The 17,227-nt window shown below is 42.6% G+C and overlaps 1 protein-coding gene across 4 annotated transcripts in view; it reads left to right on the top strand.

The window, feature by feature from the left end:
• LOC102562685 (tetraspanin-15) overlaps nucleotides 1-17,227 on the top strand; it is a 282,668-nt gene that overhangs the window by 71,585 nt on the left and 193,856 nt on the right. Inside the window, exon 2 of one of the 4 annotated variants that reach the window (XM_059730567.1) lies at nucleotides 13,681-13,848. The exons of 1 other annotated variant lie outside the window; for it this stretch is intronic. In XM_059730567.1, coding sequence (XP_059586550.1) covers nucleotides 13,762-13,848 — 87 coding nt within the window. In that variant the 5' untranslated portion in view covers nucleotides 13,681-13,761. Of the gene's footprint in view, nucleotides 1-13,617; nucleotides 13,849-17,227 lie in introns of those variants that run through there. 2 more of the 4 variants (XM_019482686.2, XM_019482687.2) reach the window with 2 other exon arrangements.

The following is a 17,227-nucleotide window of genomic DNA, read 5'->3' as shown; positions in this document are numbered from 1 at the left end:
CATACCTGTCAAGTGGGGAAACGTTGGGGGAGGTGACATGAGAAAGGTGTCACATGTTTCAGTCTCTAAGCCTTGCTTCTGACTGTAGGTCAGATCTGTTTTCTGATTCAGCAGCCCAAGTACTTTGCCCCCAAGAAGTGAAGCTTGAAGTTGAAAATTTGAGTCTCTAGTACAAACCCTTCTTCTCTGGGATGTCGCATATTAAAGCTTGTTTATCTGTAAGTCCAATCTTTAATATCAAAAAGGATGATTCTGTTCAGTTTCTGTACAGTAACACTGTGGTGGGGAGCCTGCAAAGTTCAGAAACTGTTCTTCTTTTGTCATATGGCATCAGATATCAAACATACAAATCTACAAGGCACTGTCTGGTTTTATCACTCAGCGTACAGATTCCATCTGTAGACTTCACATACAAACAGTTTACAACTTTTAAGCCTCCGTCTCTTCAGGTCTTCAGTTAACAGTTGATGGAGCAGGTGATTTTTGTTATCCTTTGCCTCTATTGCCAGTAATGATGTTAGGCTCTGTCTTTTAATATCGCTTGGTCTAATGGCTGACAGTACAGGGAATATCTGTGTATCTGGGAATTTCTATGTGTAAGTTGTGCAGCTGTTATAAGTCTCAGCACACTGTTAAGTATAGTGTTGGGCTTTATTGTGTGACAACTTCTGGACCATACAGGAGCACAATATTCTGCTGGCTCATATACCATTGCAAGTGTGATGGTTTTGATCACTTTGAAGTTGGCAACCCATATCATGCTGGCTAAATATCTTAAGGCAGCTACCTGTGCAGAAACTTTACTGCTGATCTTCTGAAAGTAAAGTTTAGAGGTAAGGGAATGATCTAATGTGACTCGTAGGTAGGTCGGGGTATGCTCGTGGGGAAGGATATGGTTGCCTACTCTGATATTTAGCATGCTTGTGGCTTGAAGAGACAGTATTGATTCCTATTTGGATATCCACTTAATTAGAAAGGGATCCTGTTGGAAAAAGCAGCTGTTCCACAGACCCTCACCAAGATCCTGCAGCAGCCTGGTCTTATAGAGTATCAGCAAAGGTACTTTTGTGGGAAGCCAAACTCGGATATGTCACAGCTGCCATGGGAGATAGCTAATGCTACCCCTTTCCCACCTTACTGTGATTCATATGGGCTTTTGAGTGCCTCCTGCTTACAGGGGCAGATGAGAAAGCCTGGTCATAGGTAATAAATTCAAAGTGGCTCAATCTACTTAACACCAAGCTGAAGATGATTTTTCATGGCCTCTGTTGCATGTTCTTACAATTATGTGATGATGTAATGATGAAGAAACCAGTATAATTTGTTAGGAGCACAGCTGCATAAACATAACCGTTGCGGCCTTGTGCTTGCAAAAGCGTCAGAAGGGTGGATTGTTAATGGTCCTAGAAACACAGCCCCAGTCATGCTGTACTGTGTCTTTTGAACACCACCATGATGTAGCAGCAGCAGCAGCTGCCCCAAAATTAACTCAGTCAAATCATCCAGCTGTGAGTCTTTTTGACATCGCTTACTAAAATGAAGGAAAGAAAGCAAAGCAGAAACAAGCATGTTATGGTGCGGTGAAGATGCACAAAGAGCAGCAGCGTTTGTTGACTTCCAGGACTCTGTTTCCTGTTGGCAGCAGCATTTAATTCATGGCAAGTGGAGCGTGTGATGTGCTGCTCGTTGCTGATGTATCATTATTGCTCTTTTCAATAAGTGACATTTACAACCACTGCCTGCCCCGACAGGCTTATCTGAACTTTTGGAAACAATTTAAAAATATCCAGTACTGCCCTGATTTAAAATCTCTGAGAGACTGATGGGCTTTGTTTCAGTTGTGTTACAAGTAATGTGGGCCATTAGCCACATTCTTCCATCAGATGTGCTAGCACACAGTCCGGTTGATTTGAACACAGCTCTTGATGAAATTGCACAGGTCATGGTGCGTGTTGCAAAGAAAACACTCATAGAAAAGTCTTATTTAATTCTGTGTGTCAAACTGTCTGCTAGCACTGAACTCCCCTCCAGATTGTATTTTGTAGACTGCATTAACAGAGACAGAACAGTCATCTGCCAGACCACATATCTAAAGCAGCAAGGATAGAAAACTTGGCCTTCTGGTCTAGGAGCATGCGAGTCAACCACTTGAGCTGACAGAGAACATCTCAAAATGGGTGGAAAGAGAAGCACAAATAAGTCTTTTGCCATAAGTCCAGTGAAGGATCGTGCTCATTAATGGTCACCACCCATTTTGGTTCCACTGCTCCCTTTAAGTCACTAGGTCAGAATGCCGCAAAGCATCCTTAAGTAACAACACACTTTGCTCTGGACTTTACTTTGTGGTCCAGCCACTCGGTGATCTCTGCTGGCTTGGTTGTTCCCACCATGGGACTTGCCGCTTGGCCTCCTTCCCGAAATCAATCAGAGTGCTGTAGCAAAATTAAAAATAAAGATCTCCAGACAGTGCTAATCTATACTTAATGCACTGAACAGTGCATGCCATAGGAATTTCTGTGGGTATGCAGAGAGTATCTTCTGAAAATTGTTCTGCGGCCGAAGGCGTAAAATGAAAGAACCACCAAATACCATTATTTAATCTGCTGTGACATTATGCCGGCCAGTCAGGTCTCAGAGGGGCACTGGTTCTGCAAGCCTGGGATAACAGAGAGAAAACCAAGTGAACAGCACAGCTAAAACTCGCCTTGTTTTGTTGAAAAACACTTGAGAACAGATGGTTTTATTACTTTTCTACAGTTGATTTTATTGCAGCAACTCATTACCAAGACTTCTTGTTCTCTCTTCTGAACTTTAAATCCTTTTTTACACTAACATTTTGGGGTAATCTTCCCCCAGTGGGAATAACAATGCAATCTTGAAGCAAACTTGTGTTTGTTAATATATTTATTAGATTTATATGCTGCCCTCCCTGAAAGAGGCTTAGGGTGTCTACAACAAAATCCAAATAAATTATAAAGACAGATACACATGTTAAAACAATATGTAATAAAAGAAACTCCCTAGGTAATACCCCCAAAACTTAAGTCTACATACTGAAGGCCTGCTTAAATAAAAAGGTCTCACACTTCCATGTGTCCAGGCCCTCATGGACTGCAGTGGGAAGAGAGCTCCAGAGTTGGAAATCAACTACTGAAAACGATGACACGTGTTTTTGCCAAATTGACTTGGTGCATCAATGGTATTTACCATCCCACCTAGACTTGCTCTAAGCAGGTTAGATGGCACAAATGTAACAACACCCAGGTGTCTATGCCAATGCTGCAACCAGCAGCAGTGTGTTGAAGGTCGCCAGCATAATGTCACATAGATACAGCTTAATTTTATTGCTGCAAGCTTTTGCCATCTTCTACCTCAGGCCAGTCCTCTGTGGGAGAAGGGAATTCAATATTCATGCTCAGTCAGGACCTGACTCAGAGAGGTGGTATGTGAGGTGTGCAAGCTATGAATTGGTGATGCCTCTCCTATGTACCATACTTTTACATTTCCACCAAGTGGCTGTGAACAAGCATTTTATTCTTAGTGGCTGATGCCTCTTCCCAAGGAGATGCACTCACATGCAGAGGTTTTGCTAATGTTGTGCTTGTTTGTCTTAATCTAAAATAAAGAGCCTTAACCTGGAAGTATGTCTGTTTGTCCCTCTTGCTGTGGGTGTGGAAATGTAAGTAAGCACTCACAATTCCCACCGAAGGTCGTGGGAATTACAGTACCTCTCAGAACCAGGCTCCTGCTCCTTGGACTCCTTGATGACCCTAGGGTGCCAGCCTAACCAATGCCGAAGTGCGTCAGCCTTTTTTGTGATCCGGAGATGCGTCTACCAGGGAATGGGTTGGGAGCCACCAGCTTACTTTCATGTGGGCTGATCCAATGACGTACAGTGTTAAATAACTTTTTAAACAGGGCCAGGTGTGAACCAGTGACCTAGAGGAGATTGGTTTGGTCGTGGATCAGAGCTCTTCTCATTAGGGTTGCTGGCCACTCAAAGGCAAAGAAAAATATCCTTTCTGTCCTCCTGTACAGTGTGCAACCTCTGAAATAACTCTGGGGATTTCCCCTAAGAATCATGCTACTTCTGGGCAATTCGGGAAATCCTACAGAGGCAACAATGAAAGAATGTCCTTATGACGGATTGACCTATGTGTGTACAAGCCTGTATCCAGCTGTGGCCTTCCCTTAACATTGCAACCATTCCTTTTTGCATTGTGAGTCTGAAGCTGTGAGTGCCTGGAGAGGGTAAAGCCAGATCAGAGCAGTGTTGTAGCATCGAATGCTTCCATCAAGTGACACGCACAAGAGTTGCTGTCAGAACAATGGGTTTGCTAAAGGAGTTGGCCGGGCTAAAGGAAACTGGTGCTGCCGGATTTACTTCTGGGGCTGGGCTGAGACTCTGCACTAGTCGGAAGATCACACAAGAGAGGACTGAAACCATATTTAAAGGCAAGATCTCTTAGTCTTACCCACTTGAATATTGCCCAACAACCAGAGGACTGCAAGGGGCAGGGTGCCACCAAGCCTGCCCTCCTGTCACATGCAAACTGGATGTCAAGTGCTCTTCAGACAGGGTGAGCCCAGATTCCAGCTTGTAGGAGGTTTGTCGCCTTCTGTTTTCTGAAAGGTGTGAGGGTAAGAGCTACTAAGGTTTGAGACCATCCTCTTTGCTCAACTTGCCCTGTATCCCTAAAACAGTAATCTGTAATTTGGAGGGCCCACATTATAGACTCGGGAGTTAGACTGATGAGTCCCACGTCTCAAGCAAGGGGCGCGGACTGGAGGTCTGCACCTGAGCATGTACCATAGAGACTTAGTTAGCAACAGTAGTGGGAAGCTGCGGCAGGGGCACATGAACTGCACACAGTTACAACAGTCCAGTGATCCTCTGCTTACACCAGTGGCTTTGAACCAATTTATCAACTGGGTGCTTGCAACTCCCATTTTGTGGTGACTTGTGAGCACCAAGCACAGGAAGAAAATTCATCAGGAACCCGACCATTTTACCAGCCCGAAGAAAATACTCTTTAAGATCACCTTGAAGAGCTGGCTGTTAGTAACTTTTTAAAAGGAAAACATGTGGGTCTGTTCAAGACAAGGTGCTGTGGGGCATTACATGGAGAATGCTTTACTGTGGTAATATTTAATGGCTCTAAAATGACTTTTTAAAAATTAGAGAAGGGTGGAGAACAGGGGAAGAAGATAAAAAAACACTCAAAGGAAGCTTGGCTTTCTCACAGAATTAAATATTGCCCATTTCCCTCAGGATGCTTTAACATTCAGACGTTCTCTGCACCCGCCTGCAAATGAAATGCCGCGTAATGAGGACATAGCTCACATTTTCCATACGCCGCAGCTGACTGTGAAACAACACAGTTGAAACTATTCTCCTAATAAGTTCGGCTTTAGATCTTAATTAGACATGCTGCCTGCACCTTGCGAACACTTGTTTCCAATCCCCACAGCAGAACGCTTTGTCCTTTCCCCTTCCCTCTGCAATGCTGTATGCTTCTCCTGGAGAGATGTGGGCAGCATTCAGAACCGCTTGTCACTGCACAGGAAGGGTGCGTTGACAGTCTCTGTGCACAGACCATTCAGCAGGTACATTTTCCTCTGCTCTGGGGTCTGAGGCCTAGTCTGGTCAAATCAGTGGGCCATACCAGAACTAGGCCTTGCACATGTGTCCACTGTCACCAAATCATGGCTGCTGAGCCCTCATCACAAGCTTAAGGAAATACATGACCCTCAGGCTTAGTGACTGGGATCCATCCTGGTTCAAAGAAGCATCACAGCAGTGAAGTTGATAGGGTTCACATCCAACATGTTAATGAAGTGCTGTCCTGACCCGAGAACCTGTGAGTCAAGACGTCCTCGCTTTCTGTTTCCAGCAGTTCATACTGATTTTATCTGTATTGTTGGAGACATCTTTTAACTGCTTGTCAGTGCCATGTTTTCCTCCTTTCTGCAGTGTGCACTACACGATTTGCCCTGTCTTTGCAAAATAGAGGTAAGAGTTGTTTTTATCATATCTTTTATTGGACCAGCTGTATAATTTGGAGAGAAGTTAAACTAACTTTTGGGCACAAAGTGCCCTTAATGAGGTCTAGGATAGAAACAGACAGGCTAAGCTAAATAACAGTAAAATTCTGGAGTTTGTGTTTAATTCCATGTGGATGAAAACAGTCGGTTAAGAAATGGAGAATGGCTATGGAGCAGCAGCAAAGAGAGGTGATCAGAAGTAACTTCAAAACAAGGGAAATGCAGTTGAATGGATTACCTACTATCACAGCTACACCTATTACCTTTGCCCACTTATTGGCTGAACCTCCAGGAATGTTTTGCCACTGTATGGCAGCCAGTTCAGTTTATTCTGGTGGAAAAAACAAATTGGGATTCTTTCTGCAATTGGAAATGCAATGCTTAATTATCAGTACTTCCAACTACATCTAGACCAGAATACATAGCTGTGAGTCATAGCCTGTCCCCTACATCTGGCTCTGAATGTATTATCCCACTGGTTTGAAAGGGGTCAGTTAACAAAGCTTTCGGAAACAGGTATTGAAATTAAATGTGAGCCTCTCTCTACCATCAGGAGCAACTGAGTTCAATTCCCATTGAAGAGATGAAAGCAGGTTATCGTGGCACCCAGTTCCCACAGACCACTAAAACCCCAGTGTAGTTGAGATGAAAGAGAGTGGTTATAGTTTAGTGCTTGGCTAGAAATCAGAAAATCTGTATTTAGTTCCTAGTTCTGCCCCAATCTTCATGTGTTGTCTTGATCAAGGCCCCTAATTTTATCGTGCCTGAGGTTTGCTCTCTGAAAAATGAAGATAGCACCATATCTGTCCCCCTTAATATATTGCAACTCTTGGAGTGGGACTTTCTCTTACTACTTTTATATAGTGCCTGGTACAGTTATGTTTCTGCCTTATAGAAATTTATTGTTCCTACTGTAGTTCAAATAAGAAGTAGTGCTAAGTGATGTGTCTCTGTTAGGAAGAGTCAGGGGACTCTCAGCCTGGATAGGTTTGAACTGTTTGGACCAAATTGTACAATGCAGTTCTGTATACTCTGGAGAAGAAAAATAATTAGCAGCTTTCATTGCGCTCTTGGCAGCTCCACTCTTCAGGGTAGTGTCGGTATGATGTGTGTTGTCGGTAGTATATTTTTAGCAGAAAGGAGGCCACCTGCTTTGTTAGGAAGACATTTAAAAAGTCATCTTCAGGACATCCAGCCAGTTCCTTAAAATTAAGGCAGTTGGCTTTAGACTACTGCCAATGTTTAGTTGATTGCACCTTCCAACATGTGTTTAGAGAACAACCTGTGTTCTTACCTTTCCATCAGACTGCATATCGTCAGAGGGAGACCATAACTCTGATATTCTTCTTCTGTATCCTTAACACCACCGTGCATCTCATGCAGTGTGATGAAAAATAAGTAGATCAGAGGTATAAATGCCATGTTTATGCAGATGTCAGTGATAAAGTGAGAAGGCAGATGGATACAGGAGGGTTATGCATTATACATGGAAAATTGTAACCAACAGAATATTTTTCAAATGTATTCCACTCAAATCAGCAAGCTTATAAAATAAAGATTAATGAAGGGATTCTTATGAAGGCAGAAATACAGTTTGGGGTGCTGGAAATAGAACTGCTCTGTAATAATTTATGAGGACTGCACATTGACCTGGTTAATGGGATGTTTATAAAAGTAGGTATGAATATGCTTATTTACTTTAATGGTGGACTGCAAGGAAAAACACAGTAAAACAGCCCTCATCCTTTATCCTCCTGAGTATCTGAGAGAGGGAGGAAGTGTTATGAGGATGATCAATGGTGAATTGTTGCAACTTTCAATTTGCCTGGTTAGGAGGATCTTAGATAGTAGTTTAATTCTTGTTATAGTTATAGAGTTTGCCATCCCACTAACCTCTCTCTTTGGGCACCCTTTCAGGGGACAGGCTTTGCATCCTTACTTCTCTCAAGGAGGGAGCTCACAGTTTACCCCAGTTTTAGGTTCGGCCACAGGACTCCAAATATCCCAGGTTAACATTTGTTTTTTTTTCTCATCAATGCATCTGCTTTTAACTGCTGCAGGAAGAGGCTTACATTGGTGAGCCTTGCCCCATGTGTGACTCAGAACAGCTTCTTGAAAGCGCAGTAATATGTACTTTCTGTAGGAACATAGTATTCAGGCCAAAAAAGGGGTGGAGGGTGCTTGAACAGCAAAAGGCCTCCACGTATGTCTTCCTGAATACTCAGCTTTTCCTTTTAAATTTAGGTAGGCCCAACTTATCCCAAGTATATTCACCACTGTGATCTGAGTCTCAGGCAACATCTGTACAGACAGTCTCCCCTTGTTCCTGTGTTATTCCTGATGATCAGAGATCTCTTGGTTCCCTCTTAGGTCCCTCCTTTTCCCCCTCGCCAGTCCCTTGCCGAACTGACTGTTCTCTAGGATGGATTAACTAGATGGAAGTGGAGTAGCTGGTGGGTCACCTCAAGGCATGGTGGTTCTCTATTAGGGAAGTGTGATTAGCTCCTAAATACAACTTGGCAGAGCCCCACAGCATCACTCTGTAATAGAGGTGCATCCCACATACTTGTGCAGTGCATCTGCATATGCTATTAATGCGAAGCAATAAACTCCAGAGCTGTTTGAACCAGAGTAAACTGCTCCCAGGCACGGTGTCTACACATGTGCCTGGGACAGTAGCAATTTGAACCAAGGCAGAGCAGACCCCTGGCTGGCTGAGCTTACCGGGAGCAATTCACACCCGCGGTAAGTGTCTACACATACATTTCAGCACAGCAAATTACTCTGCTGTAAGATAGGGCTGTTCCTGATAGTACTGTTTTATGGTGAAGTTGATTAGTTTACTGCACACTACTACTGGTGCACATTGAGATGGTAACACTTTACTCCAGAGCTAATTAGTCTACTCTGCAGTAAAGTACATGTGTAGATGCACGTATGAAGATCAAGATGTCTCCCATGCTTTTCAATGGAGTTACAATGGAGGGAATTCTGATATATGTAAGCACATGCACACACAGCTAGACATGACAGGCACCTAGAATATATGGATAAGCACTGCTCCTTGGTTGGATAAATCTAAGGAAGTGAACAGAGAAGAATACATTCTCACCTAAGTCATCTGTGCTCTACCTAGAACGGGGCAGGGAGAAGAGGAGCCAGTTGTGCCCTTTTGATCCAACATGCAGTGTCATGTGAGACGCATGCAGATGCTGCATGTGGGATCACAAGGGTGCAACTGGGTCTGTGTTATAGCACAGCTGTAAAGTCCCACAGGAACCTTATACCAAAGGAGATGCAGGCATAGGTGAGCTCTGCTCTCCCCCGATCAGCATCCGGCACACTGGAGGGCCAGAATGACTGGCATAGGATCAGGTTCTGTGGAGCTACTACATGTATAGATTCCCCCCAGGCTAAGAAATCCTCCAGTGACCAGCCACGGCCATTGTATGTGGCCTGAAAAGCAGGAAAAACACTTGGCCAGAGAATTTGGCTCACAACTTAGTGCCTCTAAGTATTTGTTAACATGCCTCCTGCCATTCTTCTCCTTAGTATGGACTTCACTGGCATACCGGCTTTGTGCAGTCCGACCAAAATTGATACCAGATGACTTAGAATAGAGCCATGTGTTAAGTAGGATAATGGAAGCAACTAAGAAAAGTGTTGATAGAAAGGAAGCTTTACAGAGGAAATAGTTGAGTGAATGTCAATAATAAAATATAATCAAGATAAAATATAATAAGGGCTGGGGTAATGTATTGCAAACGTAACTTAAAACTGAGCAAAGTCCACTAAGATGGTGTAATTAAAATTAAGGAGAAAAGGTCTGCTAGTTTCTTCGGTTTGTTCAAACCCAACCTATTTTTCCAGCAAACCATGACTAGGAGACTGGCATGTATGCCAATCACTGGAGCTATGTTTTTCCACAGCTATGAGATCCCTGGTGTTATGAATGAGGATATCAGAGGCATATTTTCACTTTGATCTATTTTTAGCATCCAGCCTGGCATATTTTTGTGGTAGCTTGCAGTAACATTATCTGATGGGGTATAGGCAATGGTCTTTGGTGTCTTAGCTCCCGGTGAAAATGAAATTATTAGACACTTCTGCAAAGCTCATTCTAATAGAGGAGAGCAGGTGCCCAAAATGCCATTCTGCTACAGTGAGTTATTGAGCAGCAGTAAGAGATACTGAGATAAAGTGACATTTGGGCTTCTCATCTTCATTCCTAACACATACAGAAGAGACAATAGACAAGAACAAGGAAGTTTCTCCACCCATGGTAATGTTTTATATTACAAGGGGAAAAAACAATGTTACAGACCCAAAATTTAGAAAATACCATTATTAGTATTTTCTGTTCAAGCCTTAATTCATCTGTCTGGTGAATATGCATTATAACAAATTCTTAAATACAGGATAAGATATTATTTCTTCCACAGGACTCTTGCCTTATTCAATGCACAGAATAGACTGTGCCCAATTAACAAATAGCTATTCTTTATTTTGTACAGTGTGTGGCCCTAGGCTTCATTTACTGCACATTAGTCTCTGCTATGAAGACAGGATTCTTAGTTTCCTTTTGTTTTTCTTTTCCCAATGGCATTCATCACTATCATTAATATTTATGAAGCACTCATTTACTAATATTCAGAACTCCTTGGAGGTTAGGAGGGCAGCATTACCTCTGCTTTACAGATAGGGTGCCCAGGTACAGAAAGCTTACAGTCTAAACTGTCGACTAATTTTGAGCGTCCAGTTTGAGATGTCTATGCGTATTTAGAATTAATATAACACTCTATAGAGTCAAGCCCAGCTCCCATTGTTTTTCTGTTGCTGTTGTGGGTATTTAGCACTTCTACAAATCAGTCTCAGTTTAGGCACCCCAAAATTAAGGAACACCCTTTCACTGCTCACCTTTGAAAAATTTGGTTTAAGTGACTCAGAAGTATGAGGACCCTCTGCCCAAAGACAGGATAGTATCCAGTTCTCCAGGGCAGCACAAAATTATCTTAACCACAAGACCATCTTATTTTTCCCCTTCAGTCCCCAGCCTTGTTTACTTCACATCATTTGGTTTCTGCAACAAATGAACCAGGAGTCTTACAGTCAACTCTGCTTAATCCCTAGAGCAGCACCAGCTTGTGGCAGGAAAGGGAAAGGGGTCTGTGGAGAAAAAGAGCATGTGGTCTCTGATTAGAGCTCTCCCTCGGCGCCTTCTGAGTCTCCTTGTCCAGCCCATCCATGGTCTCTGGTTCCCATGTGCCCCTCCAGCTTCTCTTCCCAAAACTTCTCTATCCCATCCCTTGGGCTCCTCAGCTAATCTGTCTCCTCTTCAACCCATGACTGGTTCAGTGTCTTAGTCTCTCTTCCCCTCCAGTCATAGTTCAGTAGTGGTACATTAACTCCTTCCCATATCGTTGTGCAATCAGTTTCTGCTTCCCCTCTCTCCTAGCCCCACTTTTCTCCCTTACTTCCCTCTTTGTCTAATCCCAGTTCCTCCAGACTCTGTCTCAATCTGCTCCCTTCCATCCCATTAGCCTGCCTTTTGTCCCCTCTACACTTGATTCAGACCGCTTCCCCTTCCATGCTGCCTGAGTGATGGCGGGGCAGGAAACAGTCATGTTCCCTCTTAGCTTTAGGCTAAACCAACCCGGCTCATTCAGTTTCCTTTTGCTAAAATGAGCTTTCCATGCCCTGACAGCTCATCTCTGCACATGTTCATCTTTTGAATTCTTCTTTCTTGAACAAGGGTAACCAGATGTGTATACCACATTCCAGATGAAGTCTCAACCATGCCTTATACTGGGGTACTATGGGTTCCTACATCTGCTGGAAATACTTTGGCTGATAAAGACCAAGGAATTTTCTTGACCATCTCATAGGTATCCTATGAGAAACTAATATTCCTATATATATTTCTCTTCTGCCATTTCCAACTTCTGAGCTTATAACAGAAAATCTTATTGTTAGTCCCCTTAGACTTTGCAGTATTAAAATTCAGTCCGTTTCTATTACTCCAGTCTTCAAGGTTGTCCAGGTCTTAGACTCATAGAGAAGTAGGGCTGGAAGGGACCTTCAGAGGTCATCTAATCCAACCCCCTGCTTGAGGCAGGATCATCCCTATCCAAACCCTATCTTCCTGTGTGATACTCCAGTCGTCTCTTGTATTGGCAGTTTCTGTCATAGCTAACTTTCATCAGCACACTTCTACTTCTTTGGGCCCAGATCATGAATGGAAAAATAAGAGCAGTCCCAACATTGATCCTTGCAGAACTGTTAGGACCCTCCCTTCAACCTGATGCTTTACCTGTCAGCAAAACCTGTTGTCACACTTTTTCACCATTTTTTTTCATCAACTTTAAAATTCTTATCCTCACCCTGATTTTCATTGTAACTGGTTATTCCTTATATGGCATGGCATCAAATGAAGTCCAGATAGATTACATCTACCGCATTTGTCTTGTCTAGACAATCTGGCAGAATTTGCCATTGGCAAAAATACACGTTGTCTTTTGTACCATTTTGCATTTATTTCCATGGCTTTAATTATCCTTCAAGATTTTTTGGTAGAACCTTACATATGATTAAGGTCTTGCTAACAAGCCTGTAATTACCTAGATTACTTTTTTTTCCTTCCCTTTCTTTTATATAGCTAGAGGCTGCTATTCTCCAGTTATATGGCACTATGCCTAACTTGATTGATTTATTAAAATGCTTGCTTAACAAACAAGTGATTTCACAATACTGGGATGAAGGTTCTTTTGTTCTCCACCCACCTGCCGCCAATTTGAGTGCATTATGGTCTTCGATCTTCATTTCTCCCTTGGGTATGGTAGTATCTGTTTCGTTCCAAGTTCTTGTTCCAGTTGGCCATCCTACCTTCACAACCAGGAACAATTGGCCTCAAAATAAACTGCAACTTAACACTCAGTAAGTTGTTGCCATAGCTGGAATATGTTCATTTAGTCTCGACTTCCCTATGCTGTGCCTTCCTTGTTGGAACATACTGATTCATAGATCACCGAGTCCTTCACCTGGTATTATAAACCAAGAACTGAAAGGACTAACCGCAGGACTGGAAAGAAGGTGGGTGATTTGGATGGCGTACCCAGCTCTGCCACCAACTGGCTCCCTCTTTGTCTCTAAGCAGTTAGTTGCTTAACTTCCTGATGCATCAGTATCTGCCACCACCTGTAATGTAGACTGTGTATCACCCCTAAGATGGTGGCATGATCATGACGTTTTATTTTATTTATTTATGGAATAAGGGACAAGGGAAACATCTTCTATTGCAGTTTGTCTACTCGAGCAGATCTGCTGTTTGCTTTAAAAAAAGAAAGTACTTTAGGGGTTAGAGAGCTGCCTGTGTCTGCTGATGGAGCCATTTGCAGAGCATCAATATTTACCGGGGGGGGGGAACCATACAGCAAATCTCACTCGGTTCGTTTGAGAATGGAGTGCATATTAGTTGCATTAGGCTACACAGGCAACATAGGAAAGGGTTAACACTGCTGTGCTGCTGCCTCCCCTTTAATTGCTTTCTGTTTCTCCCAGGCGGAAGTTGTGCAGAGCAGCTGAAGTTTAAGGCTGGTTTGTGTTTGGTTTTTTTTTTTTTTGTTTTTTTTATTCTAGGCATTGAGATTTGGAGACTGTGTCAAAGCAGGGAGAGTCCAACACGTACACAAAGCAAAGCTGAAAGCGCATGCTGGGAAGATGACTAAAGAAACAGAATGGAAAGAGTCCCTCTTCTATTACTACTGCATCAAATTTGCGCTCTCTGCCTATGCCACCCTGTTCTCGGTAGGTGTTTCAGTCCATTTCCCACTTTTGCATTGTCTAGGGGAACACGATACCTGCCTTGTGGTTTGTTTTACTTTCAGTTTCTTACAGTCACCCTCAGCTCTATAAAATCTACTGGTCAGTAATGATGTGCGGGCTTGGGCTGCATTGTCGAAGTGCCCGCTTACACAGCTCAAAGTCAGGGGGGTTTGTTTATTGCTGACAGGACATGGTGCTCTCCACTGTGATGCATTTTAATACTATTTCTCCCCAATGTCCCACTTATGCGTAGCTGCTTTAAACATCAGTCAGGGCCATGGCTTGTGTTTCAGACAAGGTTTTATTTAAAAATATAAATCACTGAAGAAATGTAACGTTTTCATGGGACAAACATCTCTTTTGCAATATTCCCAGCTAGCCCATTTGTACTTGACATCAGCTTCATGCTCTTCCAAGATTTGTCTCATTTGATGGAGATCAGAAAGAAGTTTGGTGTGACACCTGCCAGCTGTGATCACTGACCTCTTTGAGTCCTTAGTAGTTGTGGCTTTGGCCAGGCTGGTTCCTTGTTTGCTTTTGAAGTTATGTTTAATTAATAGCGTTTTGAAGGATGTTTAGTCCTTACTACAAGACACCTACCTGTGACACTAGCACAGTAAACTTGAGAATGCACGAAACTCAGGAAGTGTGAATTCATTGTAAATGAAGAGAAGCAGGGATGGCTTATTTTTTGTCTCTGCAATAACTGTACATTGTGGAAGAAAGTGTTGGAGAGTGTTTCTTTCACTATAGGCTTTGTGTGTCATGGTAATGTTTTGTGTATTTTCATTATAACCAACTGAGCTTAGAATATTTATTAAGATTTCATTCCCTTTCTTTGGTTAATCATCCCTAAACCAAACCTGCTGATTATTTTTAAATAATTGCTGGTTAGTTTTCTGAGTCATTTCAATGTATGAAATATTTGCTAAGCATATTTGATAGTATTATTAGTGTCACGAGTCAAATCACGTGGTATTATTTCTGCTCTCTGATTGGGTGATTCATGAACAAGAATACAAATAATTTTTTGATATTTGTGAGAAATTAACTCACAAGCTGGCAGCACATGCTTAACACAGTGATTCTCAACTAGGGTGCTACAGCACCCCAGGGTGCCTTGAAATGTTTTCAGGGGTACCACACAAGGTCAGCATTGTTAGGTGTGAAAACATGATTCACAAGATAAATCCAGAGATTTCAAATAAAAATCAGTAGTGTTTAAAACATTCTGACCTGTTGGGTCTGAGTTCTTTGCAACAGAAGAATTGTTCTGTTATTTTTTTATACTCAAGAAAGAAGTGGAAATTTAAGAGCTGGCATTTTCCAAGGGGTGCCTCAGTCTGAAAGGATTGAGAACCACTGTTTTGACAGATGTTTGATCTTCACCGATTGACTCTTTACTTACCTGGATGCAGGAAAGTCAGAGCAAGAAAAAGGGCTCAGGGTGTGAGAAGATAAATCTTGAAGAAGGAACCGTCACGTCTGTGGACGTGGCTGGTCCTGAGCTGTGTTACCCTTTTTGTTATTTTGTTGATTGCTTTGTTCAAGCCAAACTTTCAGAAAGACCTGCACTCCTTGGATGGTATATAAGCAGCGTACCTACAGTTGGTCAGGAAAGAGAAAAAGAAATCTGAAGGGAGCGGTAGTCAGGATCTTACAGTGTTAAAGTTTTAGAAAAGTCAGCGCAGATTGCACTATTGGAGGTTTTTACCAACAAACCTGAAACCCAAGTGTAATGCAACCAAATGCACCAGCCTATAGACACAGGTGACTGGTAGGGGGTGCATGGGGGTTCACGTGGCCCCCTGACAGGGCTGCTGCCATAGGCACCTTCCACTGGTGCCCCCCACCTCCCCCCAGATTCAGGAGGCACCAGGCACTTATGCCTATAGATTAATCTAGTCCTCTAGTCCAGAGCCAGAGCAAGACTGGGCTGTTTTACAACTGTGTGTTTTCAACCAGCTTGTCACAACATTGAGGCAGTAGCTGGCAGTTTCAGCTACTTATTTTTAATTTAAAAATTATTAAAACTTAGTAAAGAACCAAAGGAAGTGTCATAATGAATACATGATTTGCAGAAATATTACAGAACCTAAGCTATTAAGTTTAGCATTGAAAGTGCCCATTAGTACAGTACATCAGTTCATTTTCCATTCGTTAGAATGGAGTTTTATCATCTCAGCAGGACTGGGCACGTTATCCACCTGCTCTCCCAATAAGCCAGCTGGGTTTATTTGAGAAAATTCAAGGAGGTGGGCCACATCCTGAAGCTTCAATGCCAGGGGAATCCATTCCTGTAGGGCTAATTGTGCTCTGGACCTGTCCACACTGAAGAGGGACTTGCATGTTTAGAGAGCTCCCCACTGAAGCACGGGCTGCCTGCTCCACAGGCATTACCTCCAGACAGATGTAATGTATCACTCAAAACTCTTTGTTTCCTGCTGAGTTCCCAGGACATTGCATCCTGTTGGGGTGCACTGCTTCCAGAGTGAGCGTGCAGGGCTCTTTTGCAATATGTTGATGGCTATAGCTAGGTTTTAACCTGAATTTTGTGTTGGTTTTCTTTCTGCTGAAATCACGTGGCTTTTGTATTCATGAAACACTGTTGATGAGCCTGGCTAAGTTTGCAGCTTTTTTGAAATATGAAAGCAGCTGAGTGTTGCCTGACTTTTGAGTTTGTTGACAAGTTTTGAACACCCCTGGTCATAGGATGGGGGTATTTTTACCTCCCACTCCTAACTCAAGGTCCTGTTTTACACGGAACAAAAGTCACTGAATTATAAACTGGTAAAGCATGATCTGAGTCAAATACTGTTTAACTATCAATGTTGTTCTCAGGCCCAGGCATCTTTCCTAAGAATGGTAAGATGTAAGCAAGCTATTATTTATGAGCCTATTAGTAAGACATTGTCCACAAAAAAGAAATAGGGGACTTGTGATTTCACACAAGGCCACAAAACATTTGCAGTAGGGATTCTGTCAAATGCCTTCAGATTGATCAATACTCACTGAGCTACTCAAGAGCTAGGTTTTTAGGTACCGCTATCCCATCCTGGCCTGCAAATTGAACATCCTTAATTGACCTTTTCAGCTGCTTGAACTACAGTTTCTCATTTGCAAATCTGTCATGTTATAAACCCTGTGGCTCTCAGCAGTGAAGAGGGCAATAAAGTCCTACTAAAAGTAACTATATCCCTCAATGTCTAGCTGGTTCTTAAATGAACTTAACAAAACTATTTGCCAGGATTTTTTTTTCTTAAGCTTTCAAACTATCCAGTTGCAGTCCTGTTTCCAGCCACCCTGTTAGAGAAGAATTCAGTGGGAAATACTGGGTTGATTATTTCTCCAGATGTGAATT

The sequence above is a fragment of the Alligator mississippiensis genome, chromosome 7 (assembly GCF_030867095.1).
Source record: "Alligator mississippiensis isolate rAllMis1 chromosome 7, rAllMis1, whole genome shotgun sequence".
Classification (NCBI taxonomy): domain Eukaryota; kingdom Metazoa; phylum Chordata; order Crocodylia; family Alligatoridae; genus Alligator; species Alligator mississippiensis.
The sequence above is the reverse complement of the archived record's forward strand: the minus strand, read 5'-3'. Positions and strand labels throughout refer to the sequence as shown.